Source organism: Bactrocera dorsalis, chromosome 3, assembly GCF_023373825.1.
Source record: "Bactrocera dorsalis isolate Fly_Bdor chromosome 3, ASM2337382v1, whole genome shotgun sequence".
Taxonomy (NCBI): domain Eukaryota; kingdom Metazoa; phylum Arthropoda; class Insecta; order Diptera; family Tephritidae; genus Bactrocera; species Bactrocera dorsalis.
In genome coordinates, this window is record NC_064305.1 from 1,587,398 (window position 1) to 1,607,953 (window position 20,556).

At 37.3% G+C, this 20,556-nt stretch overlaps 1 protein-coding gene across 4 annotated transcripts in view; it reads left to right on the forward strand.

Annotated features, from left to right (window-relative positions):
- The window catches only part of LOC105230209 (AF4/FMR2 family member lilli), a 92,774-nt gene that overhangs the window by 57,834 nt on the left and 14,384 nt on the right, over positions 1-20,556 (forward strand). For all 4 annotated transcript variants that reach the window (XM_049453893.1, XM_049453892.1, XM_049453891.1 and 1 more), the window contains 2 exons: positions 15,001-15,939; positions 16,812-16,994. In XM_049453893.1, coding sequence (XP_049309850.1) covers positions 15,096-15,939; positions 16,812-16,994 — 1,027 coding nt within the window. In that variant the 5' untranslated portion in view covers positions 15,001-15,095. The remainder of the gene's footprint in view (positions 1-15,000; positions 15,940-16,811; positions 16,995-20,556) is intronic.

Genomic DNA, 20,556 nt, shown 5'->3' on the forward strand with positions numbered 1-20,556 from the left:
GAAACGTAACACACTTAAGATTAAGCATATTTATATAAACAGCTGGTTGCACTCTAGCTGCCCAGCAGCAAGTTTGCGTCTTCATAATTATAATTTTTTATGAATTTTGCGCTTTGCCGCTGCGCACGTACAAGATTCGTAATTGAATTCGAAATGTGTTTTGCCATGGCACTCATTCTCATCGAAGGCGATGCAAGCCGTAAAAGAATAATATTGGCGTAAAAAATATTTATAAGTGCATGTATGTATGTAATAATGTAAGAAATTACACATTAAATAGCTAATTTGTTTTTGCGCTTTTGCTTGTGTACGTGTATGTGTGTGTGGCAGCTCATAACTGGTATGCAAAATAATCAGGTGTGCAACAAGTCAGCAGCCGGCAAACAACATGCAATTAACATGTCACTGCCGGGCAACAACAACACAACGCTAAGCTATGAATGTAAAAAAGCGCACAACAATGATTGCTCTGAGTTTACAAAGCGACAACAATAGCAACATATCAAGTAAAACCGAAAATAATTGGCAGACAAGCACTTTTAATGCCAATCACCGTGGCAAACAACAACGTTTTTTAAGAAGTTAAAAAAAATTAAATATTTTTTTTAAAAATAGATATGCAAATACGAATTAGGGTGAGTGCATTCGTTTTTGTTTAAGATAAAATAGCGGCTACTCAAAAATAAAGATCGATTTTTTCACTAATTTTTAAAATTTTTCAACTTTTTCGAATTTTTAAAAATATTAAAAATATTAAAAATTTTAAATTTTATTTTTTTTTTAATTTTTCATAAAATGGAGACTATTCAAAACTAAAAAAAACGATTTTTTCACAATTTTTTAATTTTCGAATTTTTTTTAAATATTAAAAATGTAATTTTTTTCGTTTTTTGTTGCTTCGTCTGATAGAAGGATAACTATGGAATATGCCATATTTCACGTTAAACTTCAGATATTGTGGCCACGGCATCAAAAAAAAAATATTTTCGAGAAACACACGTTTTAAGTTTCGTCCACAGTACAAATCGGTATTGCCACAACACTAGAATAACTATAACTTCGAAAAAAAATTTAAATTTTGAAAAATCCTTTTAGAAACATATTTTTGATTGTCTAAACTACCGAATTAGTAAAAAAAATATTTTCGATTTTTTTTTTTAATTTTTGACTTCACAAGAAATATAGCCACCCTAGTGTTTATATATTAATTGTTATAGCAATAAAATTCCAAAAAACCAACAACAACAAATATTTATGTAATTGTATTTTCAAAATTTTATATGCTTGTATGTCTGCCTAACGCCCAGCGGCAAAATAACGCACAAACAAGCGATGGGTGCCTTCAGCAGGTTTGTGCCTTAAGTCTTTTGTGTTGGTGGGTGGGTTTGACGGCTGTTTAGGGCGACTAAGCGACTCATCAATGATAATTATTGCTTACAAACATTTGCTTTAATGTTACTTTTAATTGCATAACAATCGCAGTTAATGTTTAAACTTTACATAAAAACAATAACAAAAACAACAGCGACAAATAAGCGCGTAATAAATCAAAAGGCGAAGAAATAAAGAAAGCAGACACATTATAAGTTAATCAACTCAGAGGCCTTTGACTGCGTAAAGCCAACACAAAGCAGCAATAACAACAACAACAACAACAAAAATAAGTGCGCAACAAGTGTTTTGTGGCATGCAACGTCGACGAGCTGGAAAAAATAAAAGACACAGACATAAAAGAAACATTTAACTTTTTGTTGTTGCATGCCACATTTTCGCTGCCCCACTAGTTGCATATACATATGTATGCAGATGCTGCAAGTGTTGCTGCCTTCGTGGTTGAATTAAGTGTTGCCTGTTGTTTTAGCGCATTTAAGTGTTTGATTGTCTGTGCGTTATTTGCATGTATGTGTTAGTTCTGTGTTACTGCATATAACATAAACAACAACAAACACAACTTGTGATTACGAGTAGCAGCATCACTTGCTTATATGCTATCGATCATTATGACACAATGGATACGCTTACAGCTCGAAAGAGGCGGCGATGCGGCTGTATTTCACACGCACACACACATATTTGCATGCATAAATACATGCAGAATTCATACATAAATATACATTATAGCTTCATGTGTCTTATTTTCAAAACATTTAGCTTATTGTTGTTGTTTTTTCTTGTACTGCAGTGTTTAGGAAAATATGCCACACACAGCAGCCGAGCGACAGCGCTGCAGCTAATTACCCAAGTGGTGTGGCCTGAAGTGTCATGTAATATCTTCGTTTTACTGCTTTTAGCATTCACCAAGGATCTTCTTTTGAGGTTTTGGTCTTTATTCATGATTTCTTGAAGAAAAAGTTGAAACATTCCGAAAGTCAGTTTGAAAATTTGAGCTTTCAATTATGACACTGTTTCCATTACATTTATTTTACTGAAAACTGTACTTAGTTTCGGTTGGTGCACGTAGAGATTCGTGTGTGTCAGTCCAAGTTCGCTATAATGGCTCACAGCCTCTGCCTTTCAAAGTTCATATATGCATGGAAAATATATCTCATCACACTGCCTCGGTCATCCCGGCGATCCACCACAAAATAGGTGGTTAAATATATATAGTCTTCAATTTTTACGAATAATATACCCATCTAAAACATAACTGACGGCCAATGACAGCGTACAATTTGGCGCGCGCAGAAAAAAGAGCAATTGTTCCTATGCCAGCCAGCAACCATTCGAGTAAGAATTTCAACAGTTCTTCTACTACTTCTGGCATTCAACGTCCAGTTAGTGGTAGCAACTGAGCAACTGTTGCTGTAATTGTTGTCGCTTTGTGTACTCACTCTTTAACTGTTCGCCTGCTCACAGTGCAGTTACACAAGTGGTACGCTGCTCGTTTTGATGTTGCTATTGTAAGCGCATTTCTTAAGCATCATTTAGTTGTTCCCGTAATTTTTTCGCTACATTTTTCACAAGTGAGCTTGTTTTTTGTTTTGCCCATTTCTGTTGTCAAGTCGTCAACATTTGTTACGGCTGTTTTGTTATTATAGCTGTCGCCGCTGCCGCTGCCGTTGCTGCTTTTGTTGCTGTTGTACGCCATATAGCGCTTGACCTAAACATTCGCGAACATCTGTTAATGCTATTATTATGTGGTAACTGTTGTTGTGCCGATATCGGCATTTATTCAAGTGTGTGCAGCATTGAGTTGTTTGTAACTGTGTTTTTTTTTCTTTTGCTCGCAGGTGTTGTTGCGGTATTTAGTGGCAGTTGTGTCTTTGCTAAGGCAGTTTTAACAAGAACGTGAACAACTGTTTTTTGCGTTGCAAAGGCAGTATTTTGACAAGATAATAGTTTTCTAGCGGCTTGCGCATAACTTAATTGAAAAAAATTAGTGCTATTTTAGTTAAATTTCTTTCAGAATCAACTGTTCCCATATGTGAGAACAGTTTTGTATTGCAACATAAGTTGAAAACACTAGTTATATATATTTTGATGCAAAAAAACTATCAGCAAAGCCTTTTTAAACTGTTCCCAACAATAGAAAATAGCTATTTTATAGTAGTATTTACTGTGAAACTTAAAAAAATATGAACAAATTTGAGATAGCTAGTATAAAGGATGAAATATATTTTAAAGAAGAATGAAAAAAATATATGCTTTTACTTACAATACTGTTCCCATATATGATAACATTTTTTTAATTCAAGAAACAGCTATATTTATATTCTAAATCCTTTTAAACTGTTCTTAACAAATGAGAATAGTGATTTATTGTTGTAAAATTCCAAAATTATGGTCAAATTTAAAGTTGCTAGTAGAAGGAGATGAAATAATTTTTCGAAACATAAGAAAGTGCAAAAACAAATATAAAATTTTTTTACTTACAGTACTATACTTAGATTTTACACTGACTTGGTCAATTTCGTTAAAATAGTACCATTTTATTGAAATTTCCTTTGAAATCAACTATTTCCATACATGAGAACAGTTTTATAAGCTCATTATTAAATGAAAAACCTATTTATGATATTTTAAGAACAAAAATTTATCACCAAACCTTATTTTAAAGTGTTCACATAAATTGAGAACAGTTTTTTCATGGCATTATTTGCTTTAAAAGTGAAAAATTATGCCAAATATTAAATTGGCAAGTATAAAACCATGAAATAAGTTTTTCGGAACTTAAAAGAATGCAAAAATATATAACGTTATTACTTTTATTACTGTTTTCATACATGAGAACAATTTTGTACGTCAATACTTAATGAAAAAGCTATGCTATCATATGTTCTGGTCATGAAAATATCACCAAAGCTTTCGGTTAACTCACTTGTGGGAACAGTTTTCTCATTCAATATAAGGTGTAAAATGTATTTACTGATATTTTTAGATTATAAAAGTTTCACTAACACTTTATTTAAATTGCTCTTAAATTGGGAATAGTTAGTTAATGGCATTATTTGCTGGAAAAGTGAAAAATTGTGATCCAGTTCAAAGCAAAAGCAAGTATAGAAGATGAAATATATATATTTTTTAATAAATTCAAAAACAAAAATTATGTTTTTACTTACAGTACTGTTCCCATACGTAAGAACAGTATAACAACATTTCATTATATTTTTTTTTAATTTTTTTTTTAAGAAAGAAAAAAACAAAAATAATATATTTACTTCCGGTACTGTTCCCGTTCATGATAATCGTTGAATAATTAACTTTTATTATATTTCTATTATTATTTTTATATTTTTAGTAACAGTACCACAGTTAAAAATTTACACTGATTTGACCAATTTCTCTTAGTGTAGCAATTTGAGTACAATTTCTTGCCGCATTTCTCCATTTTTTTTCATTTGCTGCTTTCCATTGTGCAATAAGTACTTGCCAATATTTGTATGCAACTCTCACCGCTGTCAGCCCATATTTGTAAATCACTTAAACAACTCGCCAGCGGCTATATTGACAAGCCAGTCGACGATCGACAACAGCCAGCTGCAGCGCGGGATGGTAGAGTGCACGGCGTATTTGTATGTATGTGCGTATATGTGTGTACTCCTTAGACAACCCTACGCGCGCTGCAAAGCGATTTACCACATTTGGTTAAAACACAGCAACAGCGCCCGTGGCAACACAACAAACCACAATCAAATACACCTAGGGCTGGGCTGGCCAGCGTTAGTCGCGCTAATGGCCGCCAATTGCTGCCGCTGCTGCTGCCGTTGTTGTCTGCATTGCAACACGTGCATAGTGTTGTGTCTAATGCCAATTGTGTTTGCTGCTGTAGCTGCTTGTTGTTAGGCAATGTTACTGCATTTGTTCTTGCAGACGATTTTTTTTATTGCTGCCGCTGTTGTGCTTTATTTTTGCTGGTGTGGCAATAGCGCACTGGTCGCTCCTTGTTTGCGAAATTCGCGCGAAATGCCCGTACGTTTCGTATACTGTACGCGCGACGCATGCGCGTGCGCACGTTTTCGCCACAAATGGAGTTATCAACCAAAAGTGTCTTCATTGCACACACACACACACACGCAGGCGCGCGCTTACCAGCAATGCCGTTGTCTGCGCATGACTTGCCACATCAATTGGTTGGCGTAATTTTCCAAGGAAAATGTTTGCACGCTTTTGTCGCTGCCGCATTGCCGTTGCCACTAATGTTGCATGCAACATGTGTTGTCTGCGCACTTATTTTGCGCGTAGTTGTCAGCGCTATTTGTGATTGCAAGCCTCTCACCGCGTCCACTTTTTCGCTGTGCTTCTTCATTTGCCATTGCAACTAATGAAGAGCGCAATATAACACATGTCTAGCGAAAACAGCAACAATAAATTGCATTATCGAAAATAGTGTAAAGAAAAAGAAACAACACCACATAACATTGCTATACCCAAGAGGCAGCGGTACACACGTAGGGGCTGCCGTTAAGGCTTAAACACTTATTAGACATGTTTGGTTGAGCAACAAGTGGAAGTCAAATCAAATGAACTTGCAACTAGCAGGCTGTAATATGATACAAGGGCGCTCACTATTGCCGCTTGAAATTTTATAGAAAGAAATGCAATGTTATCAAATCTAAGCGTTCCTTGCAACATATTCTGTGTCTTAAAATATTTTACAAGTAGTTAGACTTATTAGACATTTATAAAATGCACTTTGTGTATTTGCTAAAAATTGGAAACTGTACCCAAAGCATTAAACTTGACACTGTTTAAAAAATATGTATGTTTAAATGAAAAGTGCTACTCTATGCTAAAAACAAAAAATATAAATATAAAACTGTTCCCACCACGTTGAATATGGTTATATAGAAAATGGGTATTTTAAGATAATAAATTTCACTTATTTATGCTTAGTAATAAAAAATTAAAAATAAAAAACTGTTCCCAACTGAAACTGTTTGAAAAATATGCATGTTTGATTGACAAATTTGATTAGTTTATGCTTAAAAATCAAGAATTCGACAAAAACAACTGTACCCAGAAAGTGGGACCAGTTTTTAGTATGTGCTAAATGTCTTATAAGCAAAACTAATAACTATAACAGCAACAATAATTAACGTTGAACTGTTCTCAGTTCCTAAGTAAACGAATTATAAAATATTTTTCTCTTATATAAACTCATAAAGTAATTGGTTTCAGACTTCAAAGGCATTCTTCCAGTTTATGTAGCTAAACACTTTACGAAAATCCATTCCCACGCATTTCAACTGCCAGCGTGAACTATTTTTAAACTCGTCAATCGGTATTTTTCAGCCATTATTTGCCGCGGATGCATATAAACTATTTCCATAAAATTACTACATGCCACTTAATGTTCGAAAAGTTGAAATACCACTTTTGTATTTTCGCTTGATCATCATTACAATTTTTTTTTTTTGCATTTTGCTAGGCATGCGCGTTGTTGACATTTATTTTTACGCAGCACTCATCAATTGAGAAATTGTTGGCTGCAATTAAAAAAATTACATGTACGTGCCATAACATTTACCATGACCGCGTGACGCGAACGCCTGCGCCTGCGCCTGCGCCTGCTTACATAAATACCCGATACGACCGACATCTATCGTGCGATTTAGTGCGCGCTCACATGCGTTTGTATGTGTCGGACATAAGTGGCACACTAACATTGCAGTGCGGCTAATGCCACGCCAAACTGGAACACATGAGAATGCCGCTGATAACAGCAAAAGCGTGCGCGCCTTCATAGAAAATTGACAGAATCGCCACTCGAATGCCATCACATCAGTTAGCCGCCGTCTTCATCGCTCAGCTCCCGCACTCACAAGTTCACAAACGTCTCAGCGCTGGCTGTGTGTTACAGCTACTGCTATTACAATGCTGCTAGTTGGCTATTTTTTGACTTGCTTGTTGGTGGCAAAGTGTGCCGTTGCTGCTGAAAGTTCCTCATCCTGTGTTGATGACGGTGATGATGCCATCAGCGCGCGGTCAAGCCAACAAACCAAATCCTATTCACGGTCTACGCAAAGTCTCAACTACAATGTTTTGCGCTGCTCTTGGCAGTCAATAATTTTCGCTGCTGATCTGGTTTATACAGCATTCATAAGCTTTGCGCACACACACACACATCACATCATTATGTGTTTTTATAGCTTCGTTCGCTTGGCATCTCGTTCCATGGAAGTTATAAGCAGAAATGTTTAATAACATATATCATACGCTTACAACAAATACGAGTATTTGCTGCGGCGCTTCGTGATTGGGAAGACAAAACTAGCATGCGCGCACATGCAATATACTAAATGTGTGTGTGTGTGTCCGTGTAGGTAGCTAATCGTTTATCTTTTCTTGCCGTAGATCATTGAGTGCTCGGTGTCGATTGCCAGGTCGTTGCGAAATCGCAAAACGCTAATGATACGATTTACTCGGCGTGTGATTAAGATGAGAAGACAAGATGCAAATGCCTACATACATACATATGTACCTATACATATATTTTACACATGTGCACTCTTGGCACGCACAAACAGCGTTCTACCAAATAACAATTACTGCTTTGGTGCGCGGTTTGCTTTTCCTATTTTCTTTACAAATAAGCACAAAAAGAGGTGGAGTGTAAAAGCAAATAAGAAACGAATAATCTATAACCAAACGGAAGCGTTGAAAGTTATGCAAACGCCATTAAATTTTACATTTTTAATTTTCATTTGCCGATTTCAGTGAAATATTTGTGCCATAATACAGATTTAAAGGAAAATAAAAGACAGGAATAGTTTTTATTATGTTAAATGACGCAATTAATTCCAGTTTTGCAAAATAATAAAAAATGGGAACAGTTTTTAAATAGCTGTAATCAAACCAGACAATTCAGGAGCATTTAATAATTGTCATATAGTGCAACTGTGAGAGTATATAAAAAGTGGGAACAGTTTTTTTAAAATAAAATCACATTAAACCACACTATAAGCACTTAATATTTGTCCTATAACATAATTATGACAGAAAATAAAAAAATGGGAACAGTTGTTTTCAACCATAGGTGCATAGGTATAGTTCTAAAATGCTATGTCTGCTTTTTTGTTGAATATATATATAACATCTAAATGTTACAAATTTTATTCGATGCTCTAAATTAACAGAAAGGAGTTATTTTTCTGTATACATACATACATACGTAGGTAACCCTCTGCAATCGGTTTAAGATATCCAAACTCCACAAAAAAATCATTAAAAGCGATTAAAAATTAGATACATATAACCTGGCTGCAATTCCACTCTAAAATTTGTGCTCATTTGCATACCTGCAGCATTCACATGCAACCTCTTCCCAATTCGAGTATCACCAGTATATTGCTTCCAACACTCGCATATTTGTCTTTTGAAATTAATCGTTGGCGCCCATTCTTTCCTTTGCTCTAAACTCGAATGAACACATGTAGCCATTTAACATTGACATTGTTGCCTCAAAAGGTGCGCCCTCCAATTTAACATTCCCGACGATGTAACAAACGCTTTCCCTTCAATAGGGCAGTACACAAGCTTACATGCTTTTACTTGGCGCTTCGCTATTTTATTATTGAATCTTGTCTAACCAGTTGGCAGCGAGGTAGAAAAAGGCGAGTGGTGAAGGAGTGTGCTGTGGTGTGACGTGTTGTGGGGGAGACCAAAACAGATCCTTGCCAAAGCGTGTTAGCATATCCGCCTGTAACACTATACCAACAACATATGACGCAATGTTACAACATGTTGCAGCAAGCAGAAATCAATTGTTGTAGTACGTAATGCAAGATAACATGCAATCGCCGAAGCGACATGCGCTAGTGTTGCTTCATTTAACCAGGTGTCGACACTGATCTGTAATGACAACAACATATTTTCAAGCTCATGCTCAGCACAACCTGCCTGGCTGCAAACCAGTTTGAGGAAGTCAAAGAAAATAAAGTATTTCAAAAGTGATTAAAGTATAGCAATGGACAGGGGGAGAGATGATAACAAATAATTTCTAATAAGCGGAGTTATGAGAGTGAGAGAGGGCCTCAGTTTGCTAGTTTTAAGAACTCTTCAGAATCGTGTGTTTTTTTTTCTCAAATAATATTCGGAAATGTTGCCAAGCTTATAGCCCTTGGTTGGATAAAAACTCGTTTGCGATCCAGTCTTGTATATCCAGCTGTTTGGGAACGGTTAGCAGTTGATCCATGAACGTTAGCACTACGCGGTTGATATATTTCGCCTTTGTCGACTTTTGACTTTTGGTGGCTTTTTTCCTAAATTCACTGAGACCCACATGCTCACGTCCATTCTCCACCATATCTATTAGAGTTGAGGGCAACCAATCTGTGTGAAGCCTTAGCCCACAGCTTAAAGAGATGAAGCTTTGTTGGGTTCAGCGATGAAACAAAATTGAAGACTCCAGTGTTAGCAAAGCGGGGATGAAAAAAGTTTGCTAGCAAAGTAAGAGCTAAAATCAAGTCGACGCTTCGGCGACACGGAGTTGTAGTCTCTTAGACTTGATGCCCGCACTGAATATCTTGTTTCCGAAGTCTTCAGTCAAAGTCTCACAAGCGATTGTCAATCTAATAAAACGAAATCTTGAAAAAATTTTCCACGAAACCAAAGCTATCTTCTAACTGACCGCTTACTCTCAGGTCCGACAGCGAGCCTGATATGCAACAATTCCGATGACTCATTCGTATGGCGCTTAACCGAAGACGAAAAAAAAACTAATTAATACACACACACAACTACAACGACATGCATAATAAATTATCATATGAAAGTGAGCGGTGGAAAGTCATTGGACATAAATTTACAAATACAAAAACAAAAAAGAATCTAAAGATTCTTAATTAACCTGACCGTACGGCTGCAGCAACAGCAAAGGCAGCTACGCCGCACACATTGCCAGTTAGTGGCCAACAACAGACAAAAGCAGCAGTAAACAAACAAACAAACAAATGGCAACAACAACAACAACAACGGTCTATGCAGAACAACAAAAGTACTTAAGGCAAAAGCGCAGCCAGGCATTGGATGCCATTGGCAACGGTAACTTGTCAAACAGGTGTTGCAGCCGTTACGGATGAACAGCAACACGAACAACAACAACAACAACAAAAAGGAAACAACAAAAACTATCAAAAGTCGCTGGCAATGCAATTGCGCACAAAGAAACCGAATATCAACAGAATGACAACAACATTTGGACACTTATTTTACTTTGTTGCACACAGCCACGCACTCAAGCATTTGCCCAAGCAAGCAAGTTATACAATATTCAGTTGTATGTATGTATATGTGTGCGTGTGTGTGTTTATGCATACATATGTTCTGATATATGGTAACTTTGGCTTGCAACATAGCGCGCGGTGCCGCTTACATTGAAGGTCAGCAACTTTTCAATGCAGCAATAACAAAAACAACAGCGCCAGTTTTATCAATAACAACGGCAGCCACAGCAGCAGCAGCAGCAGGTACATGCAGTAGCTCAAACGCCGGCAAGAATCGTGCTGACCGTCCTCGCCGCCTCTCCTCCTCACCGGTCATAACCTGGTAATCCGGCCCGTTTGTCTGGCATGCCATCGACATAGTCATTGCTGCTGCGGCTACTGTATTGTTGTTACCGCCGGCTGCAGCGGCTTGCTATAAAAAAGTTTAAATTACAGCTACTTCATGCGATAACACACACATACACACATGTGTCAAGTGTAAGTGGCAGGGTGAGGAAGATAGAGAATGAGCCAGCATAGAATGTGTCATGTGGCGTCTAAAATGCAAATTGTTACATATTTAATTAAGAAAAAATAATTGGCTGTAAATTTATTTTTAGCTAGACTTGCTGCAACAGGTTCGCAATAAAATAGAGTATTTTAGACTCAAGCTAGTTGAAATGGTAGTCGTAATGGCTTGCAACGAATGAAGCTAAAGAAGTATTTAGAACTACTAAAATGTAAAGCGAATGAAAGTAGCAGAGAAATTTTCGGGAACAGTTTTATAATCTAGGAACAGTTTTATTAAACTCGTTTTAGAGAGTATATCACTAGAACTGCAACGTAGGGAGAAAGAAATACGGCTATGAAGTTGTTTTGTAATAGTTTTATAATGTGGGAACAGTTTTTAATAACATTTTGGACTAATTTAAGATAAAAGAACATTAAAACAGAAGAATCCACATGCTTTCATTTAATGTTAAAAAAATTCCTTTTGATTTTTTAAGCCTAATGCCGGCTGGTTGTAAACACTTTCAATTTCCAGGCCAAACCTGCGTTGCTTTATATAGCATTGATGCACACCGCTACAAACTAGCGCCCAGATTAAGTCTATAGCGCATATCGCATACCAAAGTCATGACGCAACAACGCACAACAACAGCAAACAAACCACAGCAGCCATAAAGCAGCACCAGCGCGCAGTAGCCACCACCAAACGACCTCAGAAGGCGACGCAGTTACGTTGTCCCCAAAACGAAATTCCACACACAACAAAGGCAAAAGACACCGAGTCAAAAAGAGAAAAATGTGTACATAAAATTATACAGAAATATACATAATGAAGTCGAGAAACGAGAAGAATGTTGTAAATTCCACATTTGCCGCATTTAAACCGGCAAGTTAAGTGTTTAGCCGCTTTGGTTGCGTTAGAACTACAAGAAAATGCCGGCAGCAGCGCACGCCCACATTGCTGTCGTGCTGGCTTGCTGTCGCGTTGCAAGGGAAAACGAACGCAACGCAATTTGCGTGCAAGTGGTTTCACATTAGGTGCGCATGCGTGTGTTTGGCGCGACGTAGAAGCAAATAGAAGGAGAAGGCTGGTAAACGGCAAGCAAAAGTGCGAAAATCAAAAAGTAAAAATATCCAAACTTGTGGCTTGGTAAAACTAGGAATTTATGGGGTGAGAACAGAAGTGAGAGGGAGAGTTTGTGGCGCTGCATGTGCGAAGGCAGGCATGCGGCAAGCCAAAGTAGGCAAGTCCGCAAGCCACTTGCCGCAAAGTATACATATATGCACATGCATAACGCATAACGCAGTTCGTAAACGTAAATGATGAAGTATTAAAGATTATTTGCTATGCAAGTTGCCCACTAGGAACCTCATAACAGCGAAGAGGTTTTGATAAAGAAAAAAAAGGATTTTAAGTTGTGGGATTTAAATTGAAAGTGTAGAAAAGTTTAAATGTTTTCTAAAATAGACTGGGAACAGATTTTTGTGGTTCTAAAAATTGTTCTGGTAATCAAAAAACATATAGAATTATTTTCCAGTATAAACTGTGCTTTATGACGATCCTAATAACGTTTTTGAAGCTGGGTACAGATTTTTGTAATAATATAATTTCACAAAAATATTATTTCAACTATTTTAAGCCAGTAGTACTGTAGCTAAATGATATTAAATTAATAGATGATAACTAAGAACAGCACTAGCAACGTATTTTCATTTGGGAACAGTTTAAATTGTCAGCGGTTTTATGCAAATATGATCAATTATACAAGTTATTCGCTAGTATTAATATTTATATATATATTATCATCACAAAAAATACCTTATCTCCAGCTCAATTTGTATGGAACGAAAAAAACGTTAATTTCAGTTGCACTAAAGCTATAATACTCGTACCTATCACAAATACAAAAGATTCCTTATAAGACATTTGATCGGCAAGTTTGTATGGCTGCTATATTATATAGTGGTCTGATCTTCGGAGATTTGGATAATGGTCCAAGTCAAATTTCGTGAAAATATATTCTCAAATGAAAAAGTTTTCCATATAAGCACTTGAAGCCGATTTTTCAGTTTTTATGGCAACTATATGCTATAGTGGTCTGATATCAGCCGTTCCGTCAAATGAGCAGAGAAAAGGTAGGGTGCGAAATTTCAGATCGAAATCTCAACAACTAGGTCGTATGGTACGGACATGACTAAATCAGCTCAAGTCGTCATGCTGATCATTTAGGTTATTTTATAGGTTATCTGACTTTGTTTTGGGTATCATGGCAAACTTTTTCAGGATAGAAACACTTATAGAACATAATGAGAATTTTTTTTGAAAAGAATCCCTACAGGGACGCTGAGCATGCATAATATAGACCACAGCAATAAATACAGACACGGTTACGGACAATTCACTTTGAAGTTGGCAACCTTTGAAAGAATGCGGACTTGCCAGTTCAACACAGCAATAAAGCTAACTTAACCACACTAAGGAAAAAAGGTAATAAACAAATAGTGCAAGCACACGCACACATACATAGACGCTTGTTGTTGTTGTATTTGTGCCTAGATAATGAATATGAGAAATAAATAAACGGAAAACAGAAAGGGAATGCCAGCAGCCGCAAATAGGTGTGAAAAAATCACCTCATATTTATGGTATCTGTGTATATCTGCGTCAACAGCATGGCATGGAATAAATTCATAATGATTTGTGTTGCCACATAATTTTTTTGCACCATTTTGTTTACATTCATGAAAAGTAAAATAATAAAATGCTCAAGCGCACCAAAAAGTAGACAAAACCAGGAGGAGTGAGATACGTTGAGGTGGCAGCGGGTTGAGCAGTGAGCTCGTATAATTTGTGGCATACTATATGTTGCATGCTTATGTCGCCGTCGCTGTAGCGCAACTATATGAAATAGGAGTTGCATTCCAAGCAGCTGTCGGCAAGTAAATGCTTGTTACGGCAGCACTAGCAGCAGCAGCATAGAAAAATTGTTGCACGTGCTGGTGTTGTAGCTGCACGGCAGAGCGCTATGCGGTGCACTGGCGCTTGCGGCATGCAACAAGTAGAAAACAAAATGCGCATTGTAGTCTGAGAATGAAAATTAAAGCGCAAAATTCTTACCACAATTGTGTGGCATGCCGTGCTGTTGCACGAACCAATGCGGTTTGCGGCTGGCGGTCTCTGACCATTACCGCCGAATTGCGGTGCCAGGCAATCGACATAATAATGAAAAAAAGTTGGCTCTAAACTGGGCTCAGTGCCACTGGCAGTCGCCGTTGCGGCAAGGGATTGCAGTTTGAGGTCGTTCAATGACTCTGCGCACCGGTTGCGCGCCCGGTTGCATGTGCAATATTTTTCTCATGAGAATTTCGTTTTCAATTTTTACTTTTTTGCTCCACAAAAAAAAGGCGAGAGTGTTTATTTGCGTGCTGTGAAAATGCAGCCAAAGGAAGTGAACTGTTCTCAAGCATGCGGCACAGTTTTGTGGTTGAGGAATTTCGTATTTTGGGAAATAAATTTGGCGTTGTACGAAGCGTGTTAAAAGTGGAGAGTTTTGCTGGAAAATTACGACTTCATTCATGGAAATGTAGATAAAAAACAGAAAGCATAGAGGAGCTGGTCTCGCTGGTTCAAGCTTTGCTACATTGACCCTTTAGTTTATCGTAAAGTCTCTACAATCTAAACGGCTGTCACTTATTATCAAAAAAAAACTATAACTGGTAATATAACTGGTTTTAAATTTAGTTAGCATAACCTATATTCTCAATAGCAAATTTCTATTTTTATATTGTTAAGCGTCCGTTATTGTCTACTAATATTTTTCATACTCGTTTCTTCATCTTCTTTCAGTGGCCAAAAGATAATAACAGAAAACGCTACCAACACCATCATTCATACCACTGAAGCCTTGCTCTAATTACTTGCGCCGCCCGGCAGCCTAAATTATGCGCCTCTTCAAGACACGCAAGTCCATCGACACATTTGGCAGCGCTAACACCAACACCACCACCACCAGCATCCATCCGTCATATCAGCAGCACTACAACAACGGCACACAAACCGCCACACCCACACCGACCGCCACAACATGCGCCGTCAAATTCAGCAAAACCATCGCCGGCAGCACAGCCATTTCATCGTCGCTACCCGATCTGCATGATTCGCCCGTCATGATCCTGAGCTGTACGAATCTTAGCGCTAGCCACACGCCCACACCGCGCACACCCACCAGCGTCGGCGTGCTGAGCGCCAGCAATAGCGGCACCTCCACACAAACGCACTCACCTGCCGCAGTTGGTGGCGCGGGTGGTGGCAGCTACACACACAACTACAGCAGCCACAATAGCAGCGGACGTCAGACGCCGTCAGCGCTGTCGGTGGCTTCATTGAATGATGCTGCGCTGCAGCGATTGCATCACCATCATCAACAGCAACAGCAACATCATAGCACCACACACTTATTTCAAAATGGCAGTGGCGGCGTTGGCGGCGGTGGAGGTGGCAGCAAGTGCAAAAGTAACACTTTGTTGGTGAATTATGGTGGCAGCAGCAATAATATTGCGACAGCGCAACATTATTACCAAAAACTCGGCCAGCAGACTTTGGGGCAACAGCGCAACAGCTCGTCATCGAGTAGCTGCATCTACGAGAAAAGCAGAAATGCGAGTTGCCACAATATTTCATTGATGCCAAATGGCGACAAGGGTGGTGGCGGCGCTGGTGGCAGTGGCGGTGTCACGCCAATGAAGAGTTGCAGTGGTTCAACAATATCGCTGATGGCGTCAAACGGTAAGTGGTGTTATAAAAGACCTCATTTTGAATGTGGGTTAGCTTGAAGTGTTGCCAAGCGAGTATATATGTATATACATTAGAGCGGATCAATTTACAGCAAGCCAAAAAAAAATCAGAAATTCGCGTATGCTGAAAATGCTCTACGGATCATTCTGAACAACTTTGCTTAAGTGACTATGAGTCTAAAACCAGTTTCGAGTCAGCGATTTTTAATCGAAGTTTAAAATACCTGAATAGTCGGTTATATTGGAGATATGTGATTTAGCTATCTAACCGATTCCGAGAAATGATTAATAAACTATAAAATGCGACTACGTATTAAATTTCACTTGGCAATCTCAAAAACTGACGTACAAATTTTATAATGCCTAAAAAAGCATCGTCTTAAAACCGGTTTATAACTTTTAAAATGCAAAATAACGTATCATCAAAAAAATCAAAATGGACTTTTTATTGCTTACGATTCACTACATCATATTATATACATGTAGCATAAAATTTTAAGCTTCCGCTGCCAGATATAACCACATTATAACCAATATGTGACCAATATATAACCAATACATAACCACTATATAACCATTTTATAACCAAAACTCAATTTTTGTTTCAACAGTGTTCTATCATATCGTTTTTCCTTCGGCTGTAAATTTTTGAAAAGTGATGTTATGTTATTTTGCATTTTAGGTGACGACATGTGAACTTCTCAATCCAGTACTAACGCTTATGTTTTAAAATTTCTGAAAAGTAATACTTCTATTTCTAAACCAAAATTAATTTAAATTGCCCTGAAAATAAAATCGTTAATAGTTTTTATGTTTTTTGCACATACTTTCTTTGAACCACAAGCTTCTTTCTTTTTTGCGCAGGTCATTTGCCCAACTATCAATTGGTCACCGCAGTGCCGGTTGTCATATTGGATGACGAAAAGAAAACCACTTCAAACGGCGGCACGACAACTGCAAATGCAGCGACAACCTCAACAACATCCGCTACAACAACAACATCAGCAACCCCAGCGAGCATAACTGCTAATAGCGCCACAAGAAATGGTGAGTACTTTTCAATATTCATACACTGAACGGGGTATAATAAGTTTGTTATGATGTTTGTAGATGTTTGTAATACCCAAAAAGAAACGTCAGAAATCCTCTAAAGTATATCCTTTATATAAATGATCCGCATGACGAGCTGAGTCGATTTAGCCATGTCCAGCTGTCTGTATATATGCGAACTACTCGCTCAGTTTTTGAGATATCGATTTCAAATTTTGCATCCGTTATTTTCTCACAAAGATGCTGCTTACTTGTCGCAACGGCCGATATCGGACCACTATAGTATATAGCTCCCATACAAACTGAACGATTTGAATCAGTGGCTTGTATGGAAAACTTTTTCATTTTATGAGATATCTTCAAGAAATTTTTCATGGGTTACTTTCCAAAAGAAAAATATAATCTCCGCAAACATTGTTAGGATCGGATCACTATAGCATATAGTTACCATACAAACTGAACAATTGAAAAAAATTATTTGTGTAGGACACTTTTTCTTTTGAAGAAATATCTGCAAGAGAAATAGGCAATGATACAATCTCTGAAGAAATTGTTCGGATCGAATCACTATAGCATCTAGCTGCCATACAAACTAACCGTTCATAATTCCTGTAAGGAAGCTTTTGTATTTGTGTTTTATAATTCAAATAACACTTATGATAGTTTATAAGAGGGCACAAAGGTTGGAAACTATTTTAAAAATTTAAAAATTCATTCAGCAAACCAACAACAAACAACACCGCATATCAGCGTGTAGAGCTTCGAATATAGCGAACTTCCACCCAATCGTATAAAATAAAGCTGAGTGGTATAGAAGTGCGCCGATTTTGAGCTATTTCTCTGAAAAACTACTTCAACTAAAGTAAAAGACTAAAAATTCAATTGTATTAAGTATTTACCAAAATTGCTTTAATTGCTCACCACATGATGATGCCCGACCGCAGCAGCTTTCGTGGCAGTAGTGTTTCTCACGCGCCATTTCAGCAACATTTATATGCGCCTTAAATGAAACTTGTTCTTGTTGTAATATCCAAATTTCGGCAGTATTTTATATAAGGGCACAGCGTGGAACGGATGTTTGTAATCTCAAGTTCCGAAAACTGCATTTTTGCATGTCTGTATGTATATTTGTGTGTATGTATGTGCTTACCACAAAGAAAATTACGAAGAAACAGCGAAAATTCTTTGATTTCTGCTCGCTACAAATTATCTGAAATTTCTCTACAATTTAAGAAATACACACATGTATTTACTTATTTTTGTTGCTGTGATCACGTACGAGTGTAAAGATTATTATTTTGCATTTATTGCACTGTTACCGTTTTCTTTCCAATACAAACACATTAAGTGGTAATAAGCACATACCCACATGCAGAAATATGTTTGTAATTCAGATTGTATGGTTAGTGATGTGGATTTTTTATTCGGTACTCGCTTAGAAGCAGTGATTTGCACCGAAAAAAATTTCTGATATTTTTATGTTTTTCTTAATTTGTGTGCATAATTGTTGGGCTTTTATTGCCATATAATTTTTTATCAAATACAGGAGAGAAAAATTAGTAAAATAGTCCAAAAATGGGCTTTTTGATGTCTGAATAGCAAATTTCTTATGATATTTACACCACAGATTACAGGAAGCAGGATATGTCTAGAACAAGACACCAGGGAAACAATGGAACATCTCATGTGTACTTGTCCGGCGTTGGCAAGACTACGCTGTAAGCATATGGGGTCCCCACGGTATGAAACACTGTAGGAGGTTTCGATAGTAAGGCCACAGATTCTGTTAAAACTCACGTAAAGCGCAGGCATCCTAAGAGATGACTACTCCTCATGGACCTAGTAACTGAACTCCATCTGGTATCGCAAAGGCTCAAAACTGGTCTTTGCGTGGCTCCTTGGCTTACCAGATTAACCTAACCTAAGCTACACCACTTAAGCTAGCAAAGACTGCTTTGTATCATTAATAAAGAGCCGTCGAATGTTTTCCATTGGTTCAGTCATCATTAGCCTATCAACTTAGGCTATAATTCACGGGTACCCAAAGAAATTAGTTTATCAGAGTCAAATTGCTAAACTTATGAGCTCAATTCACAAGCCCATTTATTGATAGAATTTGATCACAAAAAGTTCGATCATAAACAAGTGATGATTTTACAAATAATTTGGCCTTTCCCACCATCCTCTGGTATTATTTACCACTTAGACCATAATTTTTAACGTGACAAACCACAAAGTATGCAATCATTTGCTTGTGGCATGCCTGAGTCCCGACACTCTGTAGGCGTAGTAAGCTGGAAGGTCTCTTTTTCCGATAATGCCACTTCTGCACTTAGATAAAAATCGAGGTGATGTGATTCCTGTCCACGTAGATGGATCCTAGGGACTTGAGTCCGCTCTTACAAGTCCCTGGTAATGTAGAATCTGGAACTTCCTGTTCCATGTCGCAAAACCGACAGTTTTCGCAATATACTATGCCCAATTTAGACAAATGCTTCCTGAGCGTGCAGTGCCCTGTATAGAGCACGATTTTTTTCCGCATGCATAAATAAATTAAAATTTTAGCCTGTACTCTTTTCTATACAAAATCCTTTTGCTGCAACAACTGCTCCCGCGGCTCACATCACTATCACTGCTGAGCCACCATTTCACCACCAGCCACGCTCTGTTAACACACATTCATAGAAATGCGTTTATTTTTCATTCTGTTACTTTTATGCTTTTAAATTGGATTTCTTGTATGATTAACTCGATCTTTTACTCTTTACGCTGTTGCGCCTTCCATTCTCATGTGCTTTTATTAACTGCAAATTGCCTTAATTTTCTTGCCAATCAACTGTGGCGATCTGCAGACAAAGAAATCATTCTGTGTTTCTTACAATAATACGAACAAACAAATCGAGGCAAGCGCAGTTGAGAGTAAAGTCAGTTATATTTGAGCATTTGTTTTTTTAAATCAAAAATATTATATAATATGATCAAGATAGTATGTATGCATTAATAAAAACAATAAATAAAAAATAATAAAAATATTATACATATCGCCCAACAGAGCAAAGTAAGCCATCAAACCGTTGTCATCTGAATATGAACATTGAATGAATCAAATAATCTTCATACTTTTCCACAGTTACGGTGCTAAAAATTATAAATTTTATTGCGAAAGAGATTCTCTTCTTTATTTTGTATTTTGATAACTTATTAAATTTGGTTTTCGCGTCTTCAACTCAATGTTGACAGAGTTCGCTACTTGCCAATCACTAAAACTCATAATTCAAATCTGGTAATATAAATATTGAATTAACAAGCTAGCAAAGCCCACTTAATTCATCATTAGCATACAAACTAATTCCACTGTGGAAAACAAATTCGCATGTCAAATTTAGGCAATCAATTTGCAGCGACAGACATTTAAGCAAATATTTATCGTAGCTGCGACATTGATTTGATAATGAATCAAAATAAATTGTTGTGACTAAGCAGCATACTATGATATGAAATCTTAAAGCTTAAAATATTTATAAGCTCTTACAATATACAATATATGCGGCGAAAGAAC